Raw genomic sequence first — 27576 nt, forward strand, 5'->3', positions numbered from 1 at the left:
AAGTCTTTAATAGCACAGACGAGTAGCTAATCGTCAATTTAAGGCCCACTATCATTTTATTCAAATATAATATTGAGTGAGGTCTGAGCTCCTACCTGGGGTGTTATAAGAAGTCCTTGAGGTCGAGTTCTGCCAGAGGGTCCTTAGGCTTCTTGGGGCTCTGGCTTCCAGGTCCTGGAGAAAGCTGCGAAACCACAGATATTCATAAATAGAAAGCATGGAGCAATGAATCCACCGTGTGCTGTCGCATATTAAATGTGTCACCGGTGCTCCTGGTGCAGCGGCTCCGGGTGCAGCTCCAGCCACCCCAGTGAAGGGGGGTCTCATCATGGGCTGTCCCATCATGGGCTGACCCATCATAGGTTGCATCATAGGGGCTCCAGGCCCTCCTGCAGCAGGCTGGTAATGTAAGAAGAGTACATCAGATTGAGGATTACCCACCATGAAGCTACAAGCAGCTCCAAAGTCTGGAGTAATTTACACCACCTAAATCTGAGATCAGTCTGCTCAAAACACTCCAGCCCTCTTTTCTGCTAGCTTTTAAGTGAGGGATTCAATATGAATGAAGTAAAGCTCACCATGCCCATGCCTGGCTGTGCAATCATTGGTGGCACCATAGCGGTGCCAGGTGGAGCTCCTACTGGTGCCCCAGGAGCTCCAGGTGCAGCACCAGCCTAAAAAAATTAGACAGAAGTTACATCAACACAATCACTTATATGATCTGTGAGTATCTGCATGAATGTTTGTTGTTGACAGTTTGATGTTATAGCTGTGTTGGAAGGTTCTAAACACTATTTTCGGATGATGTGTGATTTCATGGTGGGAGACCACGCTGTTCTTACCATAGGGGCTCCTGGTGTACCCCAGCTTGTGGGGGCTACCTGTGGCATCCAGTTGGCTCCTCCTGTCAGTTTCTTCTCACTCTGCGGGTCTCTAAAGGACAATGAAACACAGGAGCCATATTAAATCTATATGTATACATGCAAAAACACAAATATTCACCATATTTAAATTCACTTACTTTTTCTTCATTCCAAGGTCTGAACAAAAATGAGGAAGAAAAGTTATTTCCAAAAAGTTATTTTTGTTTTATTTATGTTATTCTGAACTCCAGGAAAGAAAAAACATGTCACCTCCAACAAGGTTGGCCAGAGAGGAGTCCAGATCCCCTCCGATGGTTTTGGTTGGAGGTGGTGTGGCAGGCGGAGCGCCGATGCTTCCTGCTGTGCTTCCAGCTGTGCTACCCCCAGTGCTCTGGGGCGTTATGGCGGGCATCAGCAAGTCGCCTAATCCACCAAACACTTTGGAGAGAGGATGAGAATGGCGGGACATCAGAGAAACAACACAGGATTACAAACCTGTGAATCTCTAATCCAGCTAATGCAGGCAGAGGGGCAGATGGTGACGGGGGACGATCCAGCTGTGATAGCATCAGCAGTCAGCTGTGCATCACATGCACAATGTCAGACTGTACTGTAGGTATATTTGAGCATTCAAAGAAAAAAAAAAAAAAACGACAGCAATCACATGTCCCAGGATCCCAGGAAGTGCCATCAAGGCCCAATAAATGACACTGCGCAGGCCTTGATGGCAGTCTAAGAGCCACTGTTCGAAAAAGGGCAGCTACAGATGTAATTAAAGATTGTACAGAGATAAACAGCGTGTCTTGGCTCATGCAGGAGACACACGGGGTAATTCTGCAACATGCAAATTAGCAATGCCTCTGAAAAGAAGGGGGGAGCTGTCCATACTGCACATGCTGCAAACCAACTGCAGGGTTCAACTCACCAATTACAGATTAGAAGAAGCAAGCAATGACCCAGCAGAGGGGAAGAGGAAGTGGGTGAGGGGGGGGATGGTTGATGGAAAGAAGGACAGAAAGAAAGAAAGAAAGAAAGAAAGAAAGAAAGAAAGAAAGAAAGAAAGAAAGAAAGAAAGAAAGAAAGAAAGAGGTGTCGCTCATGGAGTGGGGTTGAGAGGGTGCGGTGACCAGGAGGTGAAGAAAGCACAGCATTTGTGAAAGTGCAAGAAGTAAAAGAGAAAAGAGCAAGAGAGAGAAATAAATCATTGCAACAGAGGCAGCAGTGCTGAGGAGAACAGCAGTCAGCAGAAACAACAGTTTTACATCAGGAGGACGGTGACAGCTGCACGTCAGTGTCTCATTCATGCATAAGTCAAGCTGTCAGCAGCAAAAGATAAGTCCACTGTAAAAATAGCTCAGTTTCATTAAAAGCAGACCAGAATTATGCACAGCAAGCAGAAGACCTGCACAAATATGAACAAAGCACTTTTTAAAATGTACATTTCACAACACATGACAGTGAATTCATTACTTTTATATAAAAATCTTCTTTTCAACTTACTTGAAGCATCAAAGCCACCAGGGGGCGCCTGTGTGCTGGATGCAGTCTCTGGTGCTGATGCTGCTGCCACGGCAACAGGTACCGGTGGTGTTGGTGAAGGAAGCGAGCCCAGAGCATCAAAGCCCGACTCAAGGAGGTCATTCTGCACCGGAGCCATGGCTGAAGCCAGAGATGGGGCAGCGGTGGGAGCAAGAGTGGGTGACATCAGGCCTGAAGAAAAAGACAGGCGGGAGTGAGACTGTGAGCACGTATGTAAGAAGGAATAATGCAACAGATGACTCAGAAAGAGGAAAGAAAAATCCTGCTTCTCTCCCATGGCCAAATGCTTTTTAAAGGTATAGTTTCAGTGTGGCTAGAAAGTACACTTGGAATTTAGCAAAGACAGAAGGAAGGTGGACAAAAGCTGGCTATGACATCATTAGGAGACATCAATGGACAGACATTTCCAAATGAGTACTAAGTCATTTTGGAGCTGCTGTGTAATCAATTCCACAAGTCTTGCCAAGCCTTTGTAATTATTAATTTGACAAATGCATCTCCATCTCCATCATTACTAACTGCACGAAGTCTGAATCAGCATGAAACAGTTCTACCAGCCCTTCGCCAGATATCTGAGGACATCTGAGGACATCTCATTACATCCATCTGGTCAAGTCCACCTTTTTAATTTAATCATAATTAACATAAAGAGATAAAATGTAAAAGTCTCACCTCCCAGAAGGTCATCTCCAGGCCCCCCAGGAGCAGAGCTCTGAGTTTCCTCAACGGGATCACTGAAGGAGTCTGCAGGAACATCCGGTTATCCACAAGGCAGCATGAAGGGCAGAAAGGTGTGAGAGGTCAGCCCTGGACCACAAGGTGAAGCGGGGGGATGGGTTAGGAGATAGGTTATCATTATAAAAAGGTAAAAAAGCTCAAATGTGAACATGAACAGTCCATTAACACTTTCGTGAAACTAACACACACCTTGACAAACACACACAGTGTCTGTTACACATCTAGAATCTGCCTGCAGTAAAACTGTATGAAATTATTTTCACACCGACACCTAGACTAAAACAGCATCTAGACAAGCTGTGCTGCTACAAACACTCATCTGAGAACTTACTGTGAAACTGAAGAATGACAAAAAACAGGAGAAAAACATGTTAAAGTATATGATGCGTAAAGTACATTAACACCAAGTTAACCAGTGTCTTGTGTACTAGAGATGACATTTCATGGCAAATACTGGTGAACAGTAAATCATCAAGGCAGCTTCTACATATTTATAGTCTCCCTGTTAGCTGAAAGGACACAGCTGTCTGAGGTAAAGCACCAAACTCAACAACAGTGTGTGTCTTCTCAGAATTCCTAACTCAGATATGTAGTTTCACCTACAGCACACATAGCTGCTTAATCTATACAGATGGATAAATAAATATTTGATTTACAGCACTATAGGCTATGTTTGTGTTTCGTGCTCTGAGGTACGGTACCCAACAGGTCGATGACTGGCTCTGGCTCTGCTTTAGGTGGAGATGGGACTTCTGGGGCCGGAGCAGGAGCTGCTGCAGGAGCTGGAGTTGTAAACGAATCTGGAGAGAAGCAGAAGGACATTAAAAGCAATGACAGTCTGTTATTTCATGTGTTTCCAAGGACAGAATCCTCTGCTGGTGTAGTGTTATTCTGCCTACATTAACGAACTAAAGCAGACATGCAGAAGTAGGAAAAAGAAGCAAGCGTCCCTGCATCTTAACTGGGTATCCACATCCTTTAAGCGTGCACCGTTTTGGAAGTGGAGGTCAAACACCTGGCTGCACGCCTCTTGGAGAGAAGGAAGGGAAACAGTGATGCAGTGAAGGTAAAGCAGCTTAACTCACCCGTCACAATGTCTCCTGCTGGAACCGGCTCGGGCAAAGGAGAGGGCCCGCGTGAAACAGCAGGAAGGTCTAATTTACCAACGCAAGCGAGAGGCAGAACACAAGAAAGAAGGAAACCGTGGAGGTTGGAAAGCAAAGAAAAGCGTTAGCGTGGCAGGTAGAGAGACAAAGCAGCCACAACGACAATCTAATACTTGACGAGTGGGTTGCATGCACAGTTCTCATACCACTATGGGGGGACAAACCAAGACGAGTGTGAGAAAATACAGTTGACAGAAGGAGTGGACATATGGAAACCAGAAGAGATGAAGAGGTTCCAAACACAGAGAGAAATGGATATCAACTCCTGTACCTGCACCAAAAAGGTCTACGCTAGGAGTGGTAGCAGCTTTGGATTCTGTGGTAGGACTTTGCTCAGGCATAGAATCAAACATATCTAAGAACAAGGACACACAATCATATGTACATTCAGAGTTCAAGTCCAGTGCATACAAAATGAGGAGTTCAGAAGAGAGATGAGGGAGAGCAGAGAGAGCACATACTTCGATCATTACATGGGTAAGTTGCTGTGTGTCTATTCAGTGCAATGCAAAATGAAAGTGCAAAAGTTAAAGGGGAATATCGCCAAATTTCAGCATGAAGACAAAACTAGTAATTTATGTGGTTTGTAAGCACCTCACATTAAAGTCTGCTAACATATGAAAGCTTGGTGCAAGTTTATAAAGAGGCTATATTTGGTCCTCATAAGTTAGGAAACCCAGATGTGTTCTTTTGGTTAAATACAGGATTTCAAACCTGAGGTTTACAAGCTTTAATATGACTTGAGCTTCCAAAATGTGCACGAACCTTTACACAGAGGTATAAAAGTTAGTGTGAGCATGCTAACATGCACACAGGTACATTCTGACCATTGATTTTTCCACTTAAAGGTAGGGTAGGAGATTTCATTCTGATGCCCTTTTTGTTAAATTAGTGTAACTTCTCTTTACAATACGATAGCAACCGATTAGTTTGGCAGTTTCGCTTTAAAACGAAGAACATGAATCATCTGTGGAAGCTATAAAAGCTAAAAACATCAGCCAATCCTATGAGGCGCCCCTGCGCGGGGTATTGGCTGGTTGTCACTCTCTTCCTGCTCTGCGTACACGTACGGTACCGTGCATGATGATGGCCGAAGTCACAGAGTGGTTGGGAGGTGTGGCTTTGGGGTGAGCTCCGATAGAAAGGGGCGTGCGTTTACTTTCAAAATCTGGCTGACTCTCACTGAGTTTTCAAAATCTCCTACCCTACCTTTAATAAATCTGCTAATTACACCAAATTTAAATGTTTCCTGGAGAAAAACCAATGGTCGCCAGTTAGTGCCAAGCAAAATAGCTTGGATCAGGACAAAACCAAACAAATGTCATTGTGTCTACAAATTATTTTACTTTTTTTGTCCCCAGTATTTGTGGGAATTGCTTATATAGTAAAAGACTTTCCACATTCACTTAAATAAGTATTTTGGAGCCAATAGTCTTTGGGACAGTCGGAGGGAACAAGAAAATAAATTCAGAAATTAGCAATATCCCCTTTTAACTCGAGTGCATAAGCTACAGTAAAGCATTCTCAGCTGCCAGTGTCTAAAACACAAACAGGAGAAGAAAACACAGTTTCTTCTCTCCAAGTCTGGCAGACTGTTAGTATCTGGTTAATCATCAAAACAAGTTGACCCACCTCTGAGAATTAAAAAGTCTTCAGAGACTGAATTAGCAGTCATTTAGGTTCCCAAACAAGAAATAATTAGAGAATTCTTAATGCAGTGAGTTTTTTTAGTATTTATCAGAGGAGGCCAAAATGCTTGATTCACTCTAAATGATCTCTAACAGAAGGAAAGGTATCATGGAAAATACAAAAATAAATCTGAAATGTAGGGAATGGGTTATTTTCATTGTCACTACCATCATCATCAGTAGCAAGAGCAACACATCCTTATAAAACCATCATCATCATCATCATAATGCAGGGTAATGCAGTGAGAGGCAGAATGAGAGGACTTTACCACCAAAGATATCTAGAGACGGGGCTGCTGCAGACTCTGTGGTGGTGGTGGTTTCGGTGGTAGTTGTGGTAGTAGTAGTAGTGGTTGTGGTGGAAGAAGGGGTGGGGGCAGCGGGAGCAGCAATGGGGGCGATGATGGTCGGAGCCTCGCTAGAGGTGGGAGGGGTGACAGCAGCGGCAGTGGCGGCAGCCCCCGTGTCAGAGGGCCTCATAGCGAACAGGTCCAGCTCTGGAGCAATGTCCGCGCTCCCCTCCGTCGTAGCAAAGGGGTCTTCAGGAAGGGCAGCAGCAATGGGAGGTAGTGTTGAGGGGTTAAAGGTGGGGGTTATGATTTAAGAAGAAGAGGAAGAAGAAGAAGGGAGGAAGGAAGGGGTTGGTGGGTGGATGGGGAAGGGATGGGGAAGGTTTGTTAAAACAACAAACACTGTAAAAAGCCTTTTTATTGGGCAAAATGCCTCTGAAGCTCCAAATCAGTGTTAGATTTTAAAAAAGTAAACCAAGCACACATCACTCATTAACTTCAGTGCTGCATCCACAAGCAGTCAGTACAAAATGTTTCCTCAGTATACTGACTACAGCTGGTCGCGCAGAATAGGAGCTCACACTGTCAGGTGTGGGTGCAGGATAAAGTTAATGCCAAAGCATGCAACAGTTTCAGTGGTTTTCACCCTAAGAGCAAGGGAGGGGCTCTAAAGTATGCATTAATGAGACATTTCTGACCTATCTGAAAAGACATTACTGTAAATGTTGGTAATTTTCCTGCTGCAAGGCCAAAGAGAGCAACTGAATGAGTCATTATAAAAGAAAAGAAAAAGAAAAAAGCTCAGCGATGATTAGTACAATCATCACCACCTGCTGTTATCAAGGTCAGCGGTATAAAATAAAGTGCATTTATTTCTGCAATACAGTATAGCTGCACTGTGCTTTTTACTGCAGTATCACTGGATGAGTGTTAGGAGGAGGACAGTAGTCGAGATGAAGGAAGAAAAGGGGTTAATGACTGTGGCATTAGAGCAGGATTTGGGGGGGAGGAGACAGTAGGCCCTGGGGGGCACATGTTTGTTCTACTGTCTCTTATGGAAGCAGAAGCAGCTTTAATAAAATAGGAATCACACACACACACACATTCATAAGGTCACACTAAAGCTGTTTTGTCACCCACCAGATCCAGCAAATGCATCTGCAGCGGGGCCCGCAGCCACAGCGGCAGGACCGTCTCCTGGGGAAGGTGCAAACGCATCTAGGGTATTGCAGATGAAAAGAGCGGGAACGCAAAAAAGAACACCCGGTGCAGACACACCGACAGACACATGGGATGTAAAAAACAGAAGATGAGTAAACACATAAAATGGACAGAAAACAAAACAAAACAAAAATATGAGAGGTCAGCATCAGGGAAAAAAAGCAGAGAATACAAGAAATATGCAGCCCGGCCACAGCAGGGATTGATCTTATCGTGTCATCAGTCACATGATGAGTTTTGAGGGGCTGCATAGTGCTGCATTCAGTGAGTGCGCTGCCTGTGCAGGCTGGTGAAATGAGGTAGGTTGTCACAAGTTACTTGGACTCTGTGACAAGGAAGGGGGAATGTTAAGTTCAGGGATGGACGGGGTTAAATCTCTCTTTGACAAAAGTAAACAAAAAAAAAACTTGATCAGCTTATTTTTAGTAATCAAATCCAGATTGGACATATGTATGAAACTGTTAGTAAGCTGTAACAATGAGGGAAAAAAAAAACTTAAATTCCCAAAAATATGCATCATAATTAGGAACTCCAGTGGGGTTATTATGCTGCAGCATCACAAAACACCGGCGAGTGTTAACACCTAAACACAACAGTGTTTTGCCACTTGCTTAAATACATCCAGGAAAGCAAGAAGCTCACCACACTGGCTCATATTTTTGGGATGTGCCACACATGGTAACCAGGCGGCTGATTAATATGTCAGCACAGTAGCGTGCGCAGCAGTAACAAAGCAGGATGTAAAACCATTCTGAGTCACAGCGAGGACACTCTGTACAATTTAAAAAGAACTTTACAAATATTTCTTCAGCTAGATGGTAGAAGGAGTCATTAAAGATTAAAGCTGCTGCTAAACATGTTTCTAGGTAGTAGACAATCTGCATTGTTTCAGGTTTCCAGTGAAATAGTCGCTGTCATGTTTATGGACAATAAAATCAAATTAATAAACCTAATATGTAGTTATCTACATATAGCCCATAGCAGACAGGCTGGCATGCTGTGTATTTTAGTCTACACCATCCCCTCCGCCTACACTGACCTCCGAAAAGGTCGATGTCTGTGGTTGCGGTGGTAGCAGGAGCAGAGATGGGCAGTGAGGTGGGTGCTGGTGCTGGTGCAGCGGCAGCGACGGCGGGCGCAGCAGCTGTGGGAGCTGCAGCAGCAGCAGCGGTGGTGGTGGTGGTGGTATCAGCATCAGGGGACTGTCCCTCTGCCAGGAGAGCTTCAGAGGCTCCATCAGTAGCAGCTGGGGTTGCTACGCAGATAAACCCCCGCAATCCAAATGCCAGGACCCAGTCACAACCCCCAGAGAAAGAGAGAATAAGGAGCGAGATGGATGAGAAAAAGTGACTGAAAGTTCAGACTGGGAGTGATTAAGATGAAGATTTGATGGGCCTGCAGGGATTATTAATGTTCAGTCTGTTCTCATACTCACCCTCAGCCAGGAGATCTGCACAACACAAACCAGAAAAGCCAGAGTCAGTGAAGGACTGTGCAAAGGGAAGAGGTGTAACTTTAAAAAAAGTATGGAGATCCTCTTAAGAAATTAAGAAGCCCTTAATTTGAAGGCTGCCGACATCAACAGTACAAGCCAATAAAGCAGACAGGGACCAATTCAACAGAGAGAAAGGGTCTGTAATGTAATTAGGGTTTTGGAAAGGTCTCAGCTGGACAATGGCCCAAGTATCAGAGCAACTTTCTAATGGAAATTTACTGTCATTTTAATCACCAGGGGAACCGCTGCTTAAACTCTGAAGGAGTTGGTTTCATCTGCTGTGTACACTCCACACTGCTGCCAAGCATTTTCTAAAGCGTATCATAAGTTTGAAATTGATTTTCTTCTTCTTGGCAGCACATAGTTTTCATTAATTTGACTGCAGTATTGAAATCACTCTGCAGTGACTTCAACTGTATGCTTTAGAAAATACTCCACTAAATGTAAAGTGAAGCTTTTACAGTTAATGGAATGAAACAACTCTCTGACATTAGGTAGTGTCTCCTCTGTATCAACACAAATCGAGCATTCGCCCAACTCCTCCTTCTACCACAAGCTGTGATTGTTACCTTGTTATATTTCAATATACAGCAGAATGATCTCACCTCCCCATCCAGTCGTGGTAGTTGCTGCGGCACCACCACCTGATGAAGAGGACATGGGGTCTAGATCTAACAGGAAGCCATCATCAAGAGTACTAAAGACAGAGAGAAGGACGGAGAGTGTGTCAAACTATTCCAAAAGCAATATTGACGCAGCTCATTTCAAACACTGTAATATTGTTAAGTGACTCTTACTTGCTAGTGTTGGTGCGGGCTGGAGCGGTGGGAGTGATGGCGGGCGGAGGGGGTTTGGCAGGCGGTCCGGGACGAGCAGGAGGTCCGCCGGCAGGGACTGGAGGTGCAGGTTTGGTTGGTGCTGCCGGAGCAGCAGCGGTGGCGGCGGCAGCAGCCGGCGTGCTGTTGTTGGCTGTCGTGTCCTGAAGAAAGACCCCCGATAGATGGTGACAAACAGGGTTACGTAAGCTGATGTGGTTCAGCAGCTTTTTTAACACATGAATTTACAATGAATCACAACCTGTGTGCAGTACAACCTGTTAGGGGTGAAGACATTTATACTGCTACTCTGCTGCTATAAGACAATACATATAAAACTAGGATTAAATGTAGCTTACCTTCGTGGGCGACCTGCAAAAAACAAAATGATAGAACATAAGATTTCAATAATATATATGATGAAACATGAAGATAAATGTAAATGAATCGCAACAAAGCTTCTCATCATTACAGACAGGGAGCACTAAATGTGTTTGAATGGCAGGCATGTGAAGCTTTGCAAACGTCAGGGCTCACTGAACAGTCGGATGATGATAAAGATGTTGTAATGAAATGAGCTAAAGACAAGACCTGTCAATGATGTGTGTTCATTTAGTCACAACGTGTGGAAACAATTCTATAGAGCTGCATCTTAAAATTCTGCATAAATATGAATATGTGTCTTTGAAGATGCTATTCTATAGAATCACTGAAAAACACCTGTTCTCCTTGACAGAGAGTACTTACTTATCCTCACTGAGTTGTGTAAAGATAAGAGGAAAGAAGTAGTATGAGAGGACTATTCCAACAGGCATTAGCTGCTGGTAAAACATTAAGAAACTCAGAGGAGCTGCAGATATATTCAGCTACTTACGGCTTCTTTCCCTCCAGAGTGTTCAGGTGGGTCTCCAGGGACTGCAGCAGACTTTCTGGGGCCTGAAGGGAAATACAGAAAGAGGGGCTACTATACTGCTATCAGCTGTAATGCAAACACATGCAGCATGTTGGTCTTCGATTATAAACATATACACATATACATACACAGTTTTGTAATATGTTTTATGCAATATTATATTTGGAATTGTTAGAAACATCTGGACTAGACTCTTAATTTTATATTCTCATAACTGTTTTAGATGAAAGCTTGGAATGACGCAGAGCAATGATAACCAAAGCAATGTTTATTTTTATTTTAATATTTTTATATCTTGGAAAAATAAGTCTTTGTTCGTTGTTGCTGTGGAAAGAGGTTTAAAGAAGAATAAGAGAATAAACAGGATACATAAGCAAAAAAAATAAATTAAACAGTAGGTTAATCTTCATGCTAACAGAGAGAACAGCCAGGGCTGCATGCTCCGTCAGGCTGAATGAGACGTGACCGCCTCCCAACATGCAGTCACACAGATACTAACAGCCTTCCTAAGAGGGGTCAAAGCTAATTCACCTTATAAAATATGTCACTCACTCCCTGGGTCTATTCATTTAAAGCTGCTTTGTCTATTATCCCTTAAAACTCAGGACTAACAAGGCAGCCAGGCTGATAATAGTTTGTCTTGGCACTGAGAAGGACGAACAGGCCATTTATCATCCTGGGACTTCTACACGTCTGTCCCCAGCGTCCAGCAGAAACAGGGCCGTACCGCAGACACATATAACAGCTCTATCACTGCAATGCTCAGACACACAGTGGTAATCCTTCCTATGGATGTGACACCACTGTCATTTCTGATGTGAGCAGCAGTGCCATCATTTAAAAAAGGTTATTCTACATCTAGCATGCATGCCTGTGTGTGCCTGTGTGTGTGAGTGAGCGATGACATAACAGCGCAGCCACAAAGTCAGTCAATGGTAAAATGATCCCGTCTCATTTGTTCTGATGTAAGAGCTCCTGGAAGGGAGGAGAGGAGAAATTGGTGGCTGAGACTGAGATGAATGTACTGTAGTTTTGGGGACATGGGGGATCCATACACCCATACACTATGTAAAGACAGGAGTCTTCATAGTCTCTAGGCTGGCCTGAGAACAGTAACCTTTGTATGTTCAGCTGCACTTGTAGTACTAATTTATCCTTTATGTCTTTTTTACACAAGCCCAGTTCTCAGCTCAACTCACTATGTATCCATAACACCGCCAGTAACAGACTATTAATATCTAATGTAAATGCTTCCTCTAGCTTTTATGGGTTATCCTGACTGTGAAATAGTTAAAACACATTTTCCTAAATAAAAAATAAACAATAAAATAAACACTGCTTAAAGTACTAGGGGATGTGAACAGCTATCTGATTGCTAAAGGAAGTGAGGCACTGGATCATCTCTTCCTATTCTCTAGCTTAAGAGGTCTTTTGAGGAATTCTATTCTTAGCCTACTTCTGGCTCGTGCAGACCAGCTGTTTGCTGCATTTCCGAGTCTCATTTAGCAGTTTTTAACTCAGCTCTCAGCTATAAGGAAAAGCACATTTCCCAAAATCCCCAGCCATACTAACATAATCCAGGTGGTTACCACTGGCACAAGCCTGACTTCTACTATGAATTGATGAATCTAGCCAGGTCTGAAGTCTTAACATTCATGTCCTATACAGTTTATTTAATTCACAGGCACAAGACCTGCAGCAATCATACATTTAAAAAGCATCACGGCATGCTTTTCATGCAGGTCTGAAAGCACAAACTTAGTCACAGAATTTCCACAGCAGGACAGAGTTTAAAAGCCAGCGTCTGATTGAGGAACTGAGAGGAAAATTAAGTTTGGATTCCTTATGTTGGGAAGTCAGAATAAGTATACAAAATAATCTCTGTAACTGTCATGGAAACTCTGCAGAATAACGCCGCTTTGTGCTTTATTATAGGTGTTGAACTAAAAACTAAGTTTAGCTCAGAGTCTTTGCAGCTAAAAGAACAGCCGCCTGTTCAGCAGCATCAGTCGCCATGTCGAAGCTTTTATCTTGGCGCCTCATCCAGTCACATCATCCCGCTTTATCAAAGCACCCGGTGTCTGTCTGCTAGGCGCACACGCAAAGAGAGTTCACACTGTGGACCGTCCCTATAGCTGTTTGCTCCCCAAAGCGTGCTCTGTGCACCACTCACTACTCACACTCTCAGCCTGAACGATCATTCTGCATCTCTGGAAGTGAAAAGAGAAGGGGGAAGGCACAAGTGGCCGTCAATCACCACAGAACCATGGCTGATTGGCTGCGTGGAAGAGCTGTTTGTGAGTGATCGTTGTCAAAAGGAAACAATCATGGTGGACACAGCAGAAGGAAAGAAACAGACATTCAAATGACATGCAGGACAGTTAGAACAGTGGCATGCTCTGTTAGTATGAAGACTAAAAAAATATCAACTCATAGTTATCATAAAGAAAAGCTTTGTCAGTCTTACCTGAGTGAGCTCAGGGATGTCATTCTTGTCTATTCCTACTTGCTGTAGAAGAAAACAGTGAAACATCAGAGAAGAGTTACCACAGGAGCACGTCAGTGCCTGTCAGCGCTCGACGGGTTACCTCAGCTATTTTGAAGAATTCAGAAACCCGAGTCATTCGTGTTAGGAATCTCTTGTAGATCTCGAGCCCGTCTTTACACTGGCTTCTCTTCATCTGGAAAAACTTTTCTGCATGAAAGAAGAAACTCTTATAACACTAAATAATCCAAAGAAAACCATCAATCACTAACATCAACACTGCCTGAAACAGTACAACTCAAACAAATGGCCTCAGGTGTCACAGATGTCCTTTAATAAAATAAAAAATAGGCTTAGAGCCAAAGTCTTTTACTGATCTTCAATTAAATTGCAAATGTTCCAGACCTCCTAGGTCATCTTGAACATTGCCTGCCTGTCTGCAAACTCAGACATAAACACCGTACATTTACTGCAACAAAAATCTGGACCAAACTTCCAGGAAACCTCCAGTCTGCCAAAATCATCGATGCTTTCAAATCAAGACGGAACACAGTATGTTTGCCATTTACACTGTATTTATTACAGTGACAATGCATCTTTACCTAGCAGGTTGATGATGCCATCATTGTAACAGGCATATAACTTGATCAGATCTTTGAAGAGTAGGAGAAAGCAGGCGTTTATCACTCCGTTGTTCAGCTCCGGAGGATGCACCTACAGACAGACAGACAAAGCTTAAATGACAGTAAAATCTCAACTCAAATAAACTCAGTTACAAGTATCTAACTGATACATTATTATAAATCTATACGTTCTAGATGATCAGACTATAAAGTGTCTCATTAGCAGATTCTGTAACTGTCCGTATTAGCGAGTGTCACTCACTTCAAAATCCAGAAGTGCATCAATCTGGCTCTGCAGTATAGGCATTCCTTTCAGCAGCTTCTCCACCGCCATGGTCCTCATCGCTCCCTCAGCTCTGAGACACACACAGAGAGAAGCAGAAATAATCTGAGGCTTTTAGAGCCTGTGGAGAAATATTAAAGCTCCTTTAATAATTGGTATCGGCATGGTCTGCTAACCACTGTAATGAATCTGGTCACACACGCCCTGTCACGACCTGTCACACACGCTGCGTCTCATCTCTATTCTGTACTTACTCTATTGTCTGTATTATTCAGTGCCAGTTTATGTAGACGCAGAGACCTTGTGTCTGCCAGCTAAACACAGCATGAGTAATAACCCACTCTGCATTCATCCCTCCACTCAGTACACCAGTGAAGCCGTGCGCTCGGCCTGACGCCGGAGTGTGGGGCAAACTATCTGGAGTCTCTCCCATGTACAAATACAACCCCTGTGGGATGTGTGAAAGACCTGGAAGGCCAGGAGGTCATGTGTATACCCACTTCCCCACACAATGCAAGAGTAATACGGGCAACATAATCCTGGAACAAGGCCGTACCCTTTCTTAACTCGAACAAAGTCGAACGACATCTGTCTGTAAGCGAAGGATTTCTCGTTGAGATAGCGGCTGTAGCGTCTGATAAACGTGGACATGTCGTAGCCTGAGGAGGAAACACACAAGGAGAGTAAACATAAACACAATGCATAGTTTGAAAGAGATGTTAGCTTAGCTTAGAGCGAAGTCACAAAAAAAATACATGTGATCATGGTTCTATTCCACGTAGTGTAGAATTTAAACTGTCTTAAAAATGTACACTTTGGCTTTCTACACTCTGCAGACGACAGGTCCCTGACAACAGGCCATGAACCCCCTAATTATCACCATGGGAGACTGCGCTAATTTCCATGGAGATGGGTTTAATTGAGGGTAGTGAGGATTAGGAGATCTGGAAGTGAGGGGTGGTGAGGCTGTTCTAATGTTGTTTTAACAGCCTAAAAAACTATTATTGAATATTAATAATTGAAATATTAAACTGGGAGAATGAGTGTTGGGAAGATCAGAGTGTGGATAATTTTGGGAAAGCAAGGAGCACGCACCATGGGACCCGGTTTTGTCCAGGAAGTTGCTGAGGTTGAACAAGGTGTTTCTAGATGCCAGGAACTGGATGAATTTCTGCAGGAGAGGACAAACACACAGCGTTACATATTTCATCCTGCAATAAAGAGTTCACCACCTGTTATATCTTTTCAAACCTCTGCAGCTCTAACAGAAACCTGTGATGGCTGTGTGTGGTATTGTTTATGTGAGTGCAGAGGAACCCTGCATTAAAGAAGCAGTACTGAAGCTTTCATGAGTTGGAGCAGACACTGAAGATAAATGGAAATGCTGCAACAAAGATGAACAGGTTGCTCCTGGCTCACTCCTGTTTGTGTTTATATTGGAGGTTATAGCACAAAAATCACTTTATTCACACATAAAGTGAGCTCATTAGTGAAATGTGTGGTGGCTCAGTACCTCATTAAGGCCCATGGCAACACAAGACCACTTGCCCTTTCTCCTTGACACCTGCTGTGTGTGACTACAAAGGTTAATGCTGTTATCTTCCTGTCCCTCAAACCTAATCTGCTCCCTGTCACTGCATGCAGTGGTGGCTAACACCCCCACTCTGTAATAATAAATAGGAAAATCAATAGCTCTCTTTTTCTTTTCTGCCATCTGAAATTCAGTGGCTCCTTCACTGATGGGCAGTACAGGAGCATCTGCTTATCTGTCTGACCGGCCCCCTTGTTGCTCATTCAGAGTCAGCGCCTTTCTTTAGCTGTCAGGGTATCACTAAGGTCACAGGGTCAGGACCAGGCTTGTCCCTCTGTGAATTCAACCAACCATTCTACCACAAAGCTGAAATTTACAACTATGATGCCAGAGTGGAATTCTGAACGGGGTTGCAGTTGCATTGGGTGCCATTTAGTAAAAAGAGTTGCAACTGCAGAGCACAATTAGCAGCTAAATAGCTAATTGTTAACTGTATACTGTTAAGTGATTGGTGGTAAGTGGTATTGTAGTTTATATAATATACAACAGGAGTGAATTTAAGACAAGACAAGAGCTAAAAGACACTAAACTGCTTTATAGAGATTCAACGCAGCTCTTTAAATTTATTATTCAGAATTATTCTTTATATTAAGCATAGGTAGTTCCAGAGTTGTGAATGAGTGAATTTTTTGTGTCACCAAAGTATGATTTCACGTGACGTATCATGACTGCTGCACGTTTGATCCTCAGTGTTAGTATGCTGATTAATTATTTTCACCCTGTTTAACTTGACATGACTCGATGAACAGGGATCAAAGCTGATCCTTGTATTTACATGCATGAATAGTAATGTGTGCTCCTGTTTCAGTGTGTCCATTATACCCTGCACAGGCCTTTGCTGTCTCAGTTTAGGGCTACAGCCACAATATGTTGAAGGAAGAATACACTTTACAGACATTCAAACTTATTCAGGGTATAAGTGTGTGTTATGACCTCACCTCATTGCCTTGCACCATGAGGTGGTGTGTGGTGATCAGGGCTTTAAAAACCACCACCCAGCTGGCGTTGCCGGCCCTCTCCATCAGCGTGTCGGCCATCTGGGGGACGTTCACGTTGGTGTCCTGGGTGGCCTGGATCAGGTCTGGAGAGGCAGAGAGGAAGAAGAAGAACAAGAGGTCAGGTGATGGATGTTAGCAGGGGAGCTATAATACAGACTGAGCTGAAAGCCTTCAGACTGCACAAGCAGGGAGGAGGAAGACAGATGGGTGAGAAATGACGAGGAGGAGTTAAGATACTACATCTGGGCCTTTCTACAGTTCACACTAATTTCTACTTTTCACTTTTAAGCATTACAATGAGTATTGTTTCCTCAAGTACACACAACACCTGTGAAGCAGCTATTTTAAAACGTCTGTAAGACTACTGATGTGCTTATTTCACATATTAATTTTGAAAGGTCCAACACCAGTATCATGTCTTATTTCACCAGTCACAGTCCGTTTATGGACAGAGCAGACACAGGAAGCTTTGCATCTTATCCCACATTATGCCACTACTGCCTGCTGTGAGTCACACTTGCTGTGGTTTTGTTTCATTTGTGAATCCAGTCATTAATACCAGCACAGGCAGGCAGGCCGACAGAGAGAGAGGGAGTGGAATATTCCACAGCAGAGAGAAGCAGTGCAAAGACAATCCAACCTTCTGCACTCTGGCAGCCAACAGAGTGCAGAGATTCAACACAAAAAAAGGCATTGCTTTCCTATTCAAGGTAATATTGAAGTATACTGCAGCAAGTTATGTAAATAAAGCTGGGGGAGTTTAAGGAGCATCAATCAATAATACTACTTATTGAAATATCAAATGACTACATGTAATGTGAGGAGGTTTATTCATGAGGCAGAACTTTCCCTCGGCTCCACTGTGCATTTACTGTCCTCAAGCTGTTCCATGTTGGTTTTTGTGGCTCAAACAAGCAGATGGTGAACAAAGCTGAGCATTCACCAGCCCTTAACCAAAACAGAACAAAAACCAGAGACAAAAACAAGACTTATCAGTAAAACAGCTAGTATTTAAACCACATTGTTACATTTAAAAATGTAATTCTGATAACTTCCTGTTGAAGATAACGTTTTCTTCTATAAAGGCTAAGAGGACAAGCTTGGAATAGCGTTCTTGGTTCCAAGCAGTTGTGTTTCCTTCCTTCTGTTTATCAGGACCTGAGAGATAACCGTGAGGTCTCTGTGAAGAAAAACAGAACAGAACAGAACAGAACAGAAAGGAGAGTGTTCCTCCATGGTCAACCTCTGGGTATATCTCCAGAGATGGCGAGAGGAAGAAGATAAGTAGGTGTGCTGCAGAGTGATGGATGGAGTGGAAGGGAAAACATGACCGGCGTCATTTTTAAAGCCTTGATTCAGCAGAGCAGCAGGGCAGATGTGGATTGACTTCTGTTGAGTCCTGTGATTCATTAAGAGTGTCATATCCATGTCTGCACATTTCCTGCCAGCAGACTGGACGGCAGCTGGGGGTGTCTATTGGATTTTCCTCCCTGGCATAGTATAGGGGGGCCAATGCACCTCACACAGACTGATCTGTCCAGACCAAGTAGTAGTATTTTTATAATAAATGATAAAGCAAATGATTGCTTTGTGGAGTTCTCTCTATCATGACACTGTTTCAAGGTCATTTTAAGAGCAATGCTACAAGTCTGCAGGCTTTTTTGCCTTCATCATGCAGCGATGATGGTGGCACATGCCCTCTTCACTACAAACACATTGATGCACATGCATGGAGTGTGAAGGATAATCCCTTCAGGGCTGATGAGTCAGCAGCCCGCATCATCCTACGCTTTCATTTTTCTGTCTCTGTCTGTCTGTCTGACTATAAACCCATCTCTCTGCATTTCCCTCATCATTTTGTATGACAGCGAAACAAAAGACAAAGCAAATATTCCCTCAGATTTCAGTGAGAAAATCGTGCTGCAGCATCAGGTTAAAGATTATTTTGTCTATTTTTTCCAAAAATATGGGAGCTGAATTAATTTGAAAATATGCAGGAAATATTCAGCATGGATTAGAAGCAAATCCCCATCATCCTAACACAAGCGAAACACAGAGCGGGTTTCAGGTCTGATTGAGATGCTGAGCAACAGTGCAGCAGGAACTCCTGACTCACCATCTCCCCACCTACCTCCTCAATTATTCATGACTGTGAATGTGAGTAAGAAAGAGAGACATAGAGGACCCGGTGTGCACGCAGTTAAGCGCTAGCACACACAGACAGTCATGCCAACTGACAGTTATTTTGCATATTTGCATCCATATTACATTTTTCTGTATGCTGCAATTCACAGCAGATTACATTATTTTGTGTGTTTGCTGTATTGCTGCCTCTCTAAACAGAACATGATTCCACATTACATTACACATTTCCTACAAAACAACTCAGTTATTTTTTATATTGCACCCTATATAGTTAATGCCTGCACATGCTGCACAATCAGGGTCAAGCCCAAGATGCTTGTTTTAGACTGTAGACAGTTTTCACCTAGTAGCAATGTGCAAGTGCCAAAGTCTGTCAGAAACATGTTCACAGCCTGGTACAAAAGCAGGATTTCAGTTGTGATCTGGTCCTTTCAGTCATCACTCAAACTTCACTGCTAGGTGAGGCCAGAGAAACTCAGAGATTTCCATTATGGCTTCTAAACTACCATATGTCGAGCAGCACTCGAAGTGTTGTCAATCTCACGCTCCATCCCTTTATGGGAGAGGCCTCTGATCCAGATCCTAGATTAATGCTGATACTGGCATCAGAGCTGGCCTGAAGAGATCTTTTGGGTGATCGCAGGGAAGTAGCCACATGATGCTAAGCCTGGACAAAAGCCTGATGAGAATGTAGGAACGGTGAGAGCTGCCATGGAGGAGTGGTACACAGAGTAATTGCAGTGTGCTGGTAAAGACTACAATAGTCACATCTACACTTAAACCCTGAGAATCACAGGAGGTCTGCAGTCCAACAGGCTGTAATGCTGGCCGAAGCACATGTTCACACACTAACACCAACAAATGAAGCCTTACTGATAACGGGCTGCAATGCTGAGGCATCTCAATTTTGGTTTCACCCTTTTCTCAGACACACAATACTACACGATCTAAATCTAATGTCGAGCAAAGTCAAACCCTGGGCAGGTTGTATTGATTTAGATCTTTTCCAACTTTGGACTTTGGAATGTGCTCTGCTGACCCACAGTAGTGTCAGATAACTCCCACTGAATTCAATATCACGATGCCTTGCAGCCACACTCAACACACAACTGACAGGACTCCAATTTCAGCTGTGGCACCCTTTAACACATCAATATCTGTAAGTGATATCTGAGCCACAGTGTGCAAGTACAACTGAGCATGCATGCACAAAAATATATGGAAGCTTTCTGTACCAAACATGCAACATCCTGCTCTCTGCTTTCAGATTTTTTTTTACAAATGTACACGCACCACTGGGGACATGCCAAGGTGGTTTCCTAGGCAACAGGCTTTGCAGTGGCATCAAGGATGCACTAGAATTTATTTCAAATCGTTTTCACAGATGCAAACTGACAGTGGTCATCCAGTCAAAGGCAGATGTGTGTAAGACATACCAGCCTTAGCACTGCTGAAACACTGAATACAGCACTGAATTCAGATTAACGATCATTAGTCTTTCATTTAACCTCTATGGGGAGCATGTATATGTTCATATAAAGTGCATCCATATTGGAACAGACTCGTAAGTGCCCTCTATGTGTAAAAATGCAAAGTGTGATACTGGCCATGCTGCATGAGTGATGCCTTGTTGAGCTACACATGAATGGACCATGAAAGCGCAGTTATTTATAGCTCCTCTCACCCTCGAGCAACATACGACAGGGGAGGGGGGGGGGGGGAGTACCCAGAATGCACTGAGCCCCAGCATAGCGTAGCACCAATGTGGTGTGGTAGCCAAACAAAAAGGGAGCCAGTGGGATCCAGACACCGTGGAGGCTAGAAATGACATCTGAGGAACAAGCTGGCATCTCATACAATGCTGCTGCTACTGCTGGTGGACCCAGATAGCAGCGCTGTGCTGGGTAGCAGCGCTTCAGATGGACGCTTTGGCTTTTAGAGACATTAAAGCTTGGTTGTTGGTGGGGTTGTGGTTTGTTTTCTTGGAAAACACAATGATCATATGTTCAATATTTTGTCATGTGAATAGGTGTAAGTAACGTCATCACCGTGGTAACCAAGAAAATGGCAAAAAAACTTGTTGAAGTTTGGCTTGAAAAGGAATTGACAGTGATCTGACTAAGTATTAAACCAGACTTTTATTAAATTAGTTTTCACAGTGAGCCAGTGATTGCCAGCTACAATCAATCTCCCCACAGCTCCCGTGTCTGCAAAATATTGATACTCTCAGAGGCCAAAAATCAAACAAGCAAACAACAAATACCGACACTGCAGCTTTTTGGTCTTGCTACAAGTACATTCATTTCGACCCTCATTGGTCCTCTCATTGGCTGTACACATTCCATTTTGTTGGGATCCAACCCTGTGGTAGTTTCTTGCTCTAAGAGGAAATTTATTAAACAAAGGCACATCTACACTATATGTAAATATTATGTAAAAACTTTTTAAAAAATGTTTTTTTTTTTTTTTACATATTTTCAGCAGTCAGACTGTCCATTCTGAAGCTAAAAAGGTCATTCCTCTTCTCTATTTAATTCATCTCATTACAGGATTAGAGCTTTGGCTAACATCCTAACCTGATCTGGGCCAGCTCTGCCCAATATAAAAAAATGACTCAAAATAAATCAAGCTGACAGTGTACAGAAACATTCAGAACCAAAAAAAGAAGGAACAATCTAAAAGAAATTCCTAGAGCTGCACGGTCAGGTGCACATAAAAAAAACCTGACCTGCAAAACTCCCAGGAGTGTCTGTCTCGTGTTTGCACGAACAACCAAAATATCCAAGAAGTTTAAAAAAAAAATGCAGGTCAACATCTGGGGGTCTGCATGGCTACCAGAGGGCTCTGCTGACAACATAGAGCTGAAAGAAGGAAGGTACTGATTTGTGTTTTCAGGTGGGATGCCCCTCTACATGTTAAACACAAATAAATGAGCTTAATTGTTAATTCATCCAGCAGGCAATGAATGAATCATGTGGTGGGTTGTCGGGTTGCGCTGGCTGTCAGATTAAAACAGGCTAGTGTGTTAATATTGTGCTTGATATGCTTTTTGAAAACTTGGGCACTGCGTGTTTCAGGCTCGCAAAGAGTCGATTTCTAAATTCAACAGCGTCTCAGATTTGTTTGGAATCATTTCAAAGAAAATCTCTGACAGTATGAAACAATCTGAGTCGCTTTAAAGGACAGATCACTGCGTTAGAAACTAAGGGGGCGAGTCCAATTGTCACAAGGGGTTCTTCTGTAACTTTCAAAACTATTCTAAACTGTTTCAAAGCTATCAGAATGTTCCCACAGGGTGCCTTGTATCTGGTGGTAAGTCACTCAGTGGGGAAAGATTTTCTTCTGACACTTGTGGTTTTTTTTACTGCAAAGCGAAGTCCTGAGGCAGAACTCTTCAGTCAGGGAGCAATAAAACAGCAGGAACTGCTATCCTCCCTGCCTTATTGATACAGAGTTGGGATATCGTCATGCCCCTGTAACGTTTGAGCTGCTGTTTACCTGCTTACCAGGACACAAGACAGTACCTGCATCCTGTCCTGGGTACATTCTGCCCATTTAATTACCTGTACAGATACAAGTGGGCTGAATTCATGTTTTATTCTCAGACTAGCAGCCTCAAGGGCATTATGACCTCCAAAGAACATCAGAACAAAAAAGACTCAGAGGTCGGGTAAGAGGTAGGAGGCGGTAGGAAAGGAGAAGCAAATCTATTTGAATGGGCTGCTCAGATAACAGTCTGATAGGTGCATGGGGGATCCTTGACGCAGTTCATTAATCTGGACACACAGTGTTAGGAGGAGAGTCCACCTCCCACACAATGTATGACATCCTGGCTCTTTCAAAGATGCCTGCTGTGAGAGCAGTGCTGCAACACATGCAGATTTCTCAACAAACCTTCTTCTACGTTGCTCTGCCCACCATTAGAGAGCTGATTCAGTGTGCAGGCGAGAGGAAGAAAGAGGAGCAGAGTGGGAGTAAAGACCTGTAACTGCTCAATATAAAAGAGGATATAGCTCTTTAAACACTGTACACAAATGGCACAGAAGGTACAAAAGTAATTGGAAACTTGACTACTGAATGTTATGATGCATCAATAAAATGTACATAGACTCTGCTGGCTCTGATGGCAAAAACATACAAAGGAAGTTAAAACCAGTTGAGGAAAGAAATCAAACTCTATCAAAGTGAATGAAAGAAGTAGCTAGAAAAAAAGGAACGAACAGGAACAGGAGCCAAAGCAGTCTTGGCTCAAGGCTTAGATATGCATGACTGCCAACGGAAACACACATTTATGGAAGATTTCCCTGCAGACAGAAGTCACAGGATGAATAGAGATGTATACAGGAGCAATCTGCGTTACACCAATGCAAACTTCAAAGGGTGGCTCTGAACAGGTGACACATCTTAGCCAATAAGAGCCTGTATCTGGGCTAAAGGTTGAAAAAGCCTGTTGAAGCAGATTATATGGCTAATCTGGAGATGAAGGTTACTCTTTAGAAAGTCCCTTCTTCCAAAGTAAGGTACCAGAGATCCATTTTAGGACCAGTTATTGCATGCTCCTATTCAACCATATTTTTGCAGGTCATCTTTATGCAGATGATACACAACTCTATGTTTGTGCGAAGCTTGGAAATGTGTATAGTCTGATAAAAGCAAGGTGTTCCAGTGGAATTTAATGGAAGTCATCCATCGTTTAAATGAATCTCACTCACTCTGCTCCACAAGCAGCAATCTGTCACGTACGTAGGTGTCACAAAAATCCCAGCGCCACCAGCTGAAACACCAGATTCTATTTCTACCTCTCAAGATTGAAACTGTGAAGCAGCATGAAAATATAAGCAGCAGAAGCAGGCAGCAGTTTCAGTGAGAATATCCACACTGACAGCGACGGGGCAGCAAGTGGAGATGCTTAAAAAGATGTTACTCTGTCAGTTTCACTGACATTTTTATGGGCATGCTTTGCTTCCATTGCTACTTAAAACTTCTTATTCTCTCATTATCCTATTTTGTTTAAGTTGTGCAGCTGCAGTTTGAGTAAGAAAAATAAAACCCATCAAGAGCCCCCTCCCCCGTTCTCCTTCTGAGTCTGCCTCTCAAACGTGGTAACACATTGATGGTGACTCATGTTGTGGTAGCAGCACTATAGCAGCCAGAGGGGACTCAGCATGCTGTTTATGTTTCTCACCGCTTACCCTCATGCTTTCTCCTCCTCACACACACACACAGCAAGTAATAGGTATCCTACATTTTTGCTCTGAGCAGAGCATAATCGCATCTTCTTGTTAAAAAAAACTGTTGATTGAAGGGTCTAGATTTAGATCAGCGGCAGAGCTGGTGATAATAATTGCAGCAAACACCTGAAAGATCATCTACGCTGTATGGGTTGAAACATTAGTGGTTGTAAATACACGTAGCATCGTAGATGTTCTACGACACAGCCTTAAAGCCATAAATTTGTCCTCACACTTAATAGCAGGAGGATGGGGCAACAGATAAAGATGGAAGCTATTAGGCGCAGCAGGAGTGGTGGAGCCTGTCTTTGGAAACAGAGCCATCTTCATTTGGCAGACATTCAAATCATGTTACACTAGTTCTCTAGTTGTTTCCCCTCCAGGCTGCAGATAACCCTGTATGTCCTCTGATCCATGCTCTAAAAAAATATACTGCCTGCCCAAACTAGAAAACTGCTGCAACAGAGTTTTACTCATAATCCCCACAAGGAGCCAGAAAACAATCAGAAATTACTCAACGAAGGCAACAAACTCTAAAACACAATGGCATTTATCTGTTCAGCCAACACTGTATTATTCTAACAGTGCTGTCTGACTCTCAGCCCACACACTTGTGTATCATACAAAGTGTCAGTGAACATGGTTTGCGTGTGCCATTCCTCACTCCATGGTGAACCCCTGAGTGGTGTGCCTGCCAGCACGGCAGATGGTCACACGACTGCAGCAAGACAATTCAGAGGAAAATACTTTACTACAAAGGTAGCCTCTGCTTCTAGAAAATGATTGAGAATCTGTATAATTATAGAACAAATGCCACTGAATGGTGGTGATGGTTTGTGGTGTTATGATGATCTCATATTAAATGTCTCCCATGGAAATGTTTGCACACAGTGTACACAATGGCTGGATAGTCCAAAAGAGGGCCTTTCTGAACCATTTAAAGGTAGGGTAGGAGATTTCATTCTGATGCACTTTTTGTTAAATTAGTGTAACTACTCTTTACAGTCTGATAGCAACCAATTAGTTCAGCAGTTTCGCATTAAAACGAAGAATATGAATCATCTGTGGAAGCTATAAAACGCTAAAAACATCAGCCAATCCTCCGGGTGGACCCTGCACGGAGTATTGGCTGGTTGTCACTCTCTTCCTGCTCTGTGTGCACCAGAGAGGTACGTGCATGATGGCCGAAGTCACAGACCGCAGCTCATTTTCAGGTAATGCGCGTCCATGTGGTTGGGAGGCGTGGCTTCGGGGTGAGCGCCGAGAGAAAGGGGCGTGTGTTTACTTTCGAAATCTGGCTGACACTCACTGAGTTTTCAAAATCTCCTACCCTACCTTTAATGGGGATCCTGATCCATGTGCGATTCACAATGCACACTTCAAAATTACAGTTTGTCAATGGACACAACTGAATAGCTTTGCTCCACCTTTCAAGCTACACTTCTGCTGCATTCACACAAAATCCAGCTTTTCAGCACCCTCCTTGTGCTGGTGTGTGGGTGTGTTTATTTGTCATTTAGAAAGGGAACAGCTGCATCCTGCCATTAACCGTGTTACCTCTGTGGGACCCCTTACCCACTCCTAGTAACAAAACAACACATATTGATTGTACTTTAAGCCCCAAAACAAAAAAGTGGGAACTGTTGTTATTATACATAAGATTAGATGACTAATCTTCTTAAAACTATCTTTGTTCACAACAATAATCTTAATGCCGAGGACACCTGACTCACAGCTACACCTCCTCCTACTGCACAAAAAACAGCCAGTGCACATCTAAGATGTGGAGACCCCCCCTATTATTCCCGCTCAGATCATGTGGGGTGTGGCGCAATCTGTGCCACTGCCTAATCTTTTAAGGGTTTAGAGGACTTCCGGTCTGTTTCACAGTCATCTGTCTCTTGGCTCTCCGAATAAATGAGAACTGTCTCCAGACGTGGAGAGACTTTGACAAATGTGCTATTAGTTTATTCTTATAGCCTTTCTTTGTCTATGAAGTCAGCAGTTTGTGGCTCACACAAAAAGTGAAAAATTGGTTGCAAAACTGCAAGCTTTGAAGACAAGTCTGTTTACGTCTTATAATATCCATTTATAGCATCTTCCGTCTTCAGAAATGCTGCAGCACCTGATTCAGTCCAAATCTTCTCTGACGTCTAATTTTCTCACTTCTTCTCTCTCTCTCTCTCTCTCTCTCTCTCTCTCTCTCTCTCTCTCTCTTTCTCTCTGAGCCTTTAGGATCACAGCGTGAGGAGCTTATTGCCCTGGATGTCACTTGAACCAAACCAGCACACATTTGGCTGTCAGTGGAACAATCCATGAGAGAGAGATATTTTTAGACTGTGGACACAGAGCTATCAACAGGAGCCCCCTTTTACCAGCTTCAATTCGACTTGTAGAGTAAAGTCAGACAAAGGTGAGTTGATATTGTGCTGATATTATCTAACGAAGATCTCATTCAACCAGCAGAGCTCCCTTGGTGAGTGACAGAAGAGCAAGAAGATATCACATATCTTCCAGTCATCTTAATTGATCTGTTACTGTCACGTTTCAGGCAGTCTGAGGAGCAGCCCTTGAGAAAGACACATTCAATAATACTTTCATGTCAGAAGGCATTTTGCTATATCTGCCCAACATCTGGAAATCATTAAAATATGCTAATTGCTTTTCCAAAGGAGAAGAAGATGCCAATGTTTCACACTGCAATGAAAACTGGACACTTTTAAGTAGCCAGTAGCTGCACACTGAATACATGTCAGCTCAGGATGATGATATAATATCAGAGTACTGGAGCCTAAATGAAGGACTAAAATCCACATTTAAAGAAGTGGTGTGTTTATTTGAACAAATCCAAGAGGGCCAAAGGATGTGGCCTCACTAAATGCAGTCAATATGTCAATACTTATTAGTTAAACATCAAGTGAAAGAACTGAACGTGAGAAGAGGCACATGTGGAGACTGTGTGAAGAAAATGTGGAGAACCCGCTGCTCTCACCATGGCGACAAAATGCTGACACAGACCTCAGCTGTGTTTTGCAGTGATTTATTGCCATTCATCATTTATAGTTTGGTCTGGCAAACAGGCGTACCGATTCCTCCCTCCCATTGAATATGCCAACATGAACTCACTGCCCTCAAACACTGGGCTCTACAAAAGAGAGATGTATCATGGCTAATGGCTCTTTTCATGTGGTGTCATCTTCGCTGTGGTCTGTTGTTAGTATAATTATGCAATCTTCTCACCTGACAGGGAGGTCAACCTCCTGCTTCTCCTCTGCTCCTGAGTATAAATTAACTTTACCACTCTGAATTCTTCCCTTCAGAGGTCGTGGCCATTTTTGTTGGTAAACTTATCACTAATTTAAGCTATGGTTTTGCACAGTGCATTAACCTTTTTTGTTTATACATTTCTTTGTTTGTAAATTTAGAGGTTTAGCACTGTTAGTTCAAAGTTACAGCACTAATGTATTTTGTATTATTTGTGTGAGTAATGAG

At 43.1% G+C, this 27576-nt stretch overlaps 1 protein-coding gene across 5 annotated transcripts in view; it reads right to left on the reverse strand.

Annotated features, from left to right (window-relative positions):
- snap91a (synaptosome associated protein 91a) overlaps positions 1–27576 on the reverse strand; it is a 30727-nt gene that overhangs the window by 1741 nt on the left and 1410 nt on the right. Inside the window, exons 3-29 of one of the 5 annotated variants that reach the window (XM_028424667.1) lie at positions 16649–16791; positions 15215–15290; positions 14676–14778; positions 14099–14192; positions 13816–13927; positions 13317–13423; positions 13196–13237; positions 10690–10751; positions 10563–10571; positions 10175–10187; positions 9798–9979; positions 9606–9697; positions 8941–8955; positions 8545–8760; positions 7425–7502; positions 6264–6533; positions 4578–4661; positions 4226–4294; positions 3842–3940; positions 3075–3146; positions 2364–2573; positions 1134–1301; positions 1022–1040; positions 843–933; positions 579–674; positions 265–399; positions 96–184 (exon numbers count right to left, since the gene is read on the reverse strand). In XM_028424667.1, the coding sequence (XP_028280468.1) occupies positions 104–184; positions 265–399; positions 579–674; positions 843–933; positions 1022–1040; positions 1134–1301; positions 2364–2573; positions 3075–3146; positions 3842–3940; positions 4226–4294; positions 4578–4661; positions 6264–6533; positions 7425–7502; positions 8545–8760; positions 8941–8955; positions 9606–9697; positions 9798–9979; positions 10175–10187; positions 10563–10571; positions 10690–10751; positions 13196–13237; positions 13317–13423; positions 13816–13927; positions 14099–14192; positions 14676–14778; positions 15215–15290; positions 16649–16791 (2738 nt within the window). In that variant the 3' untranslated portion in view covers positions 96–103. The remainder of the gene's footprint in view (positions 1–95; positions 185–264; positions 400–578; positions 675–842; positions 934–1021; positions 1041–1133; positions 1302–2363; positions 2574–3074; positions 3147–3841; positions 3941–4225; positions 4295–4577; positions 4662–6263; positions 6534–7424; positions 7503–8544; positions 8761–8940; positions 8956–9605; positions 9698–9797; positions 9980–10174; positions 10188–10562; positions 10572–10689; positions 10752–13195; positions 13238–13316; positions 13424–13815; positions 13928–14098; positions 14193–14675; positions 14779–15214; positions 15291–16648; positions 16792–27576) is intronic. The other 4 variants (XM_028424668.1, XM_028424670.1, XM_028424669.1 and 1 more) reach the window with 4 other exon arrangements.

Source organism: Parambassis ranga, chromosome 16, assembly GCF_900634625.1.
Source record: "Parambassis ranga chromosome 16, fParRan2.1, whole genome shotgun sequence".
Lineage (NCBI taxonomy): Eukaryota > Metazoa > Chordata > Actinopteri > Ambassidae > Parambassis > Parambassis ranga.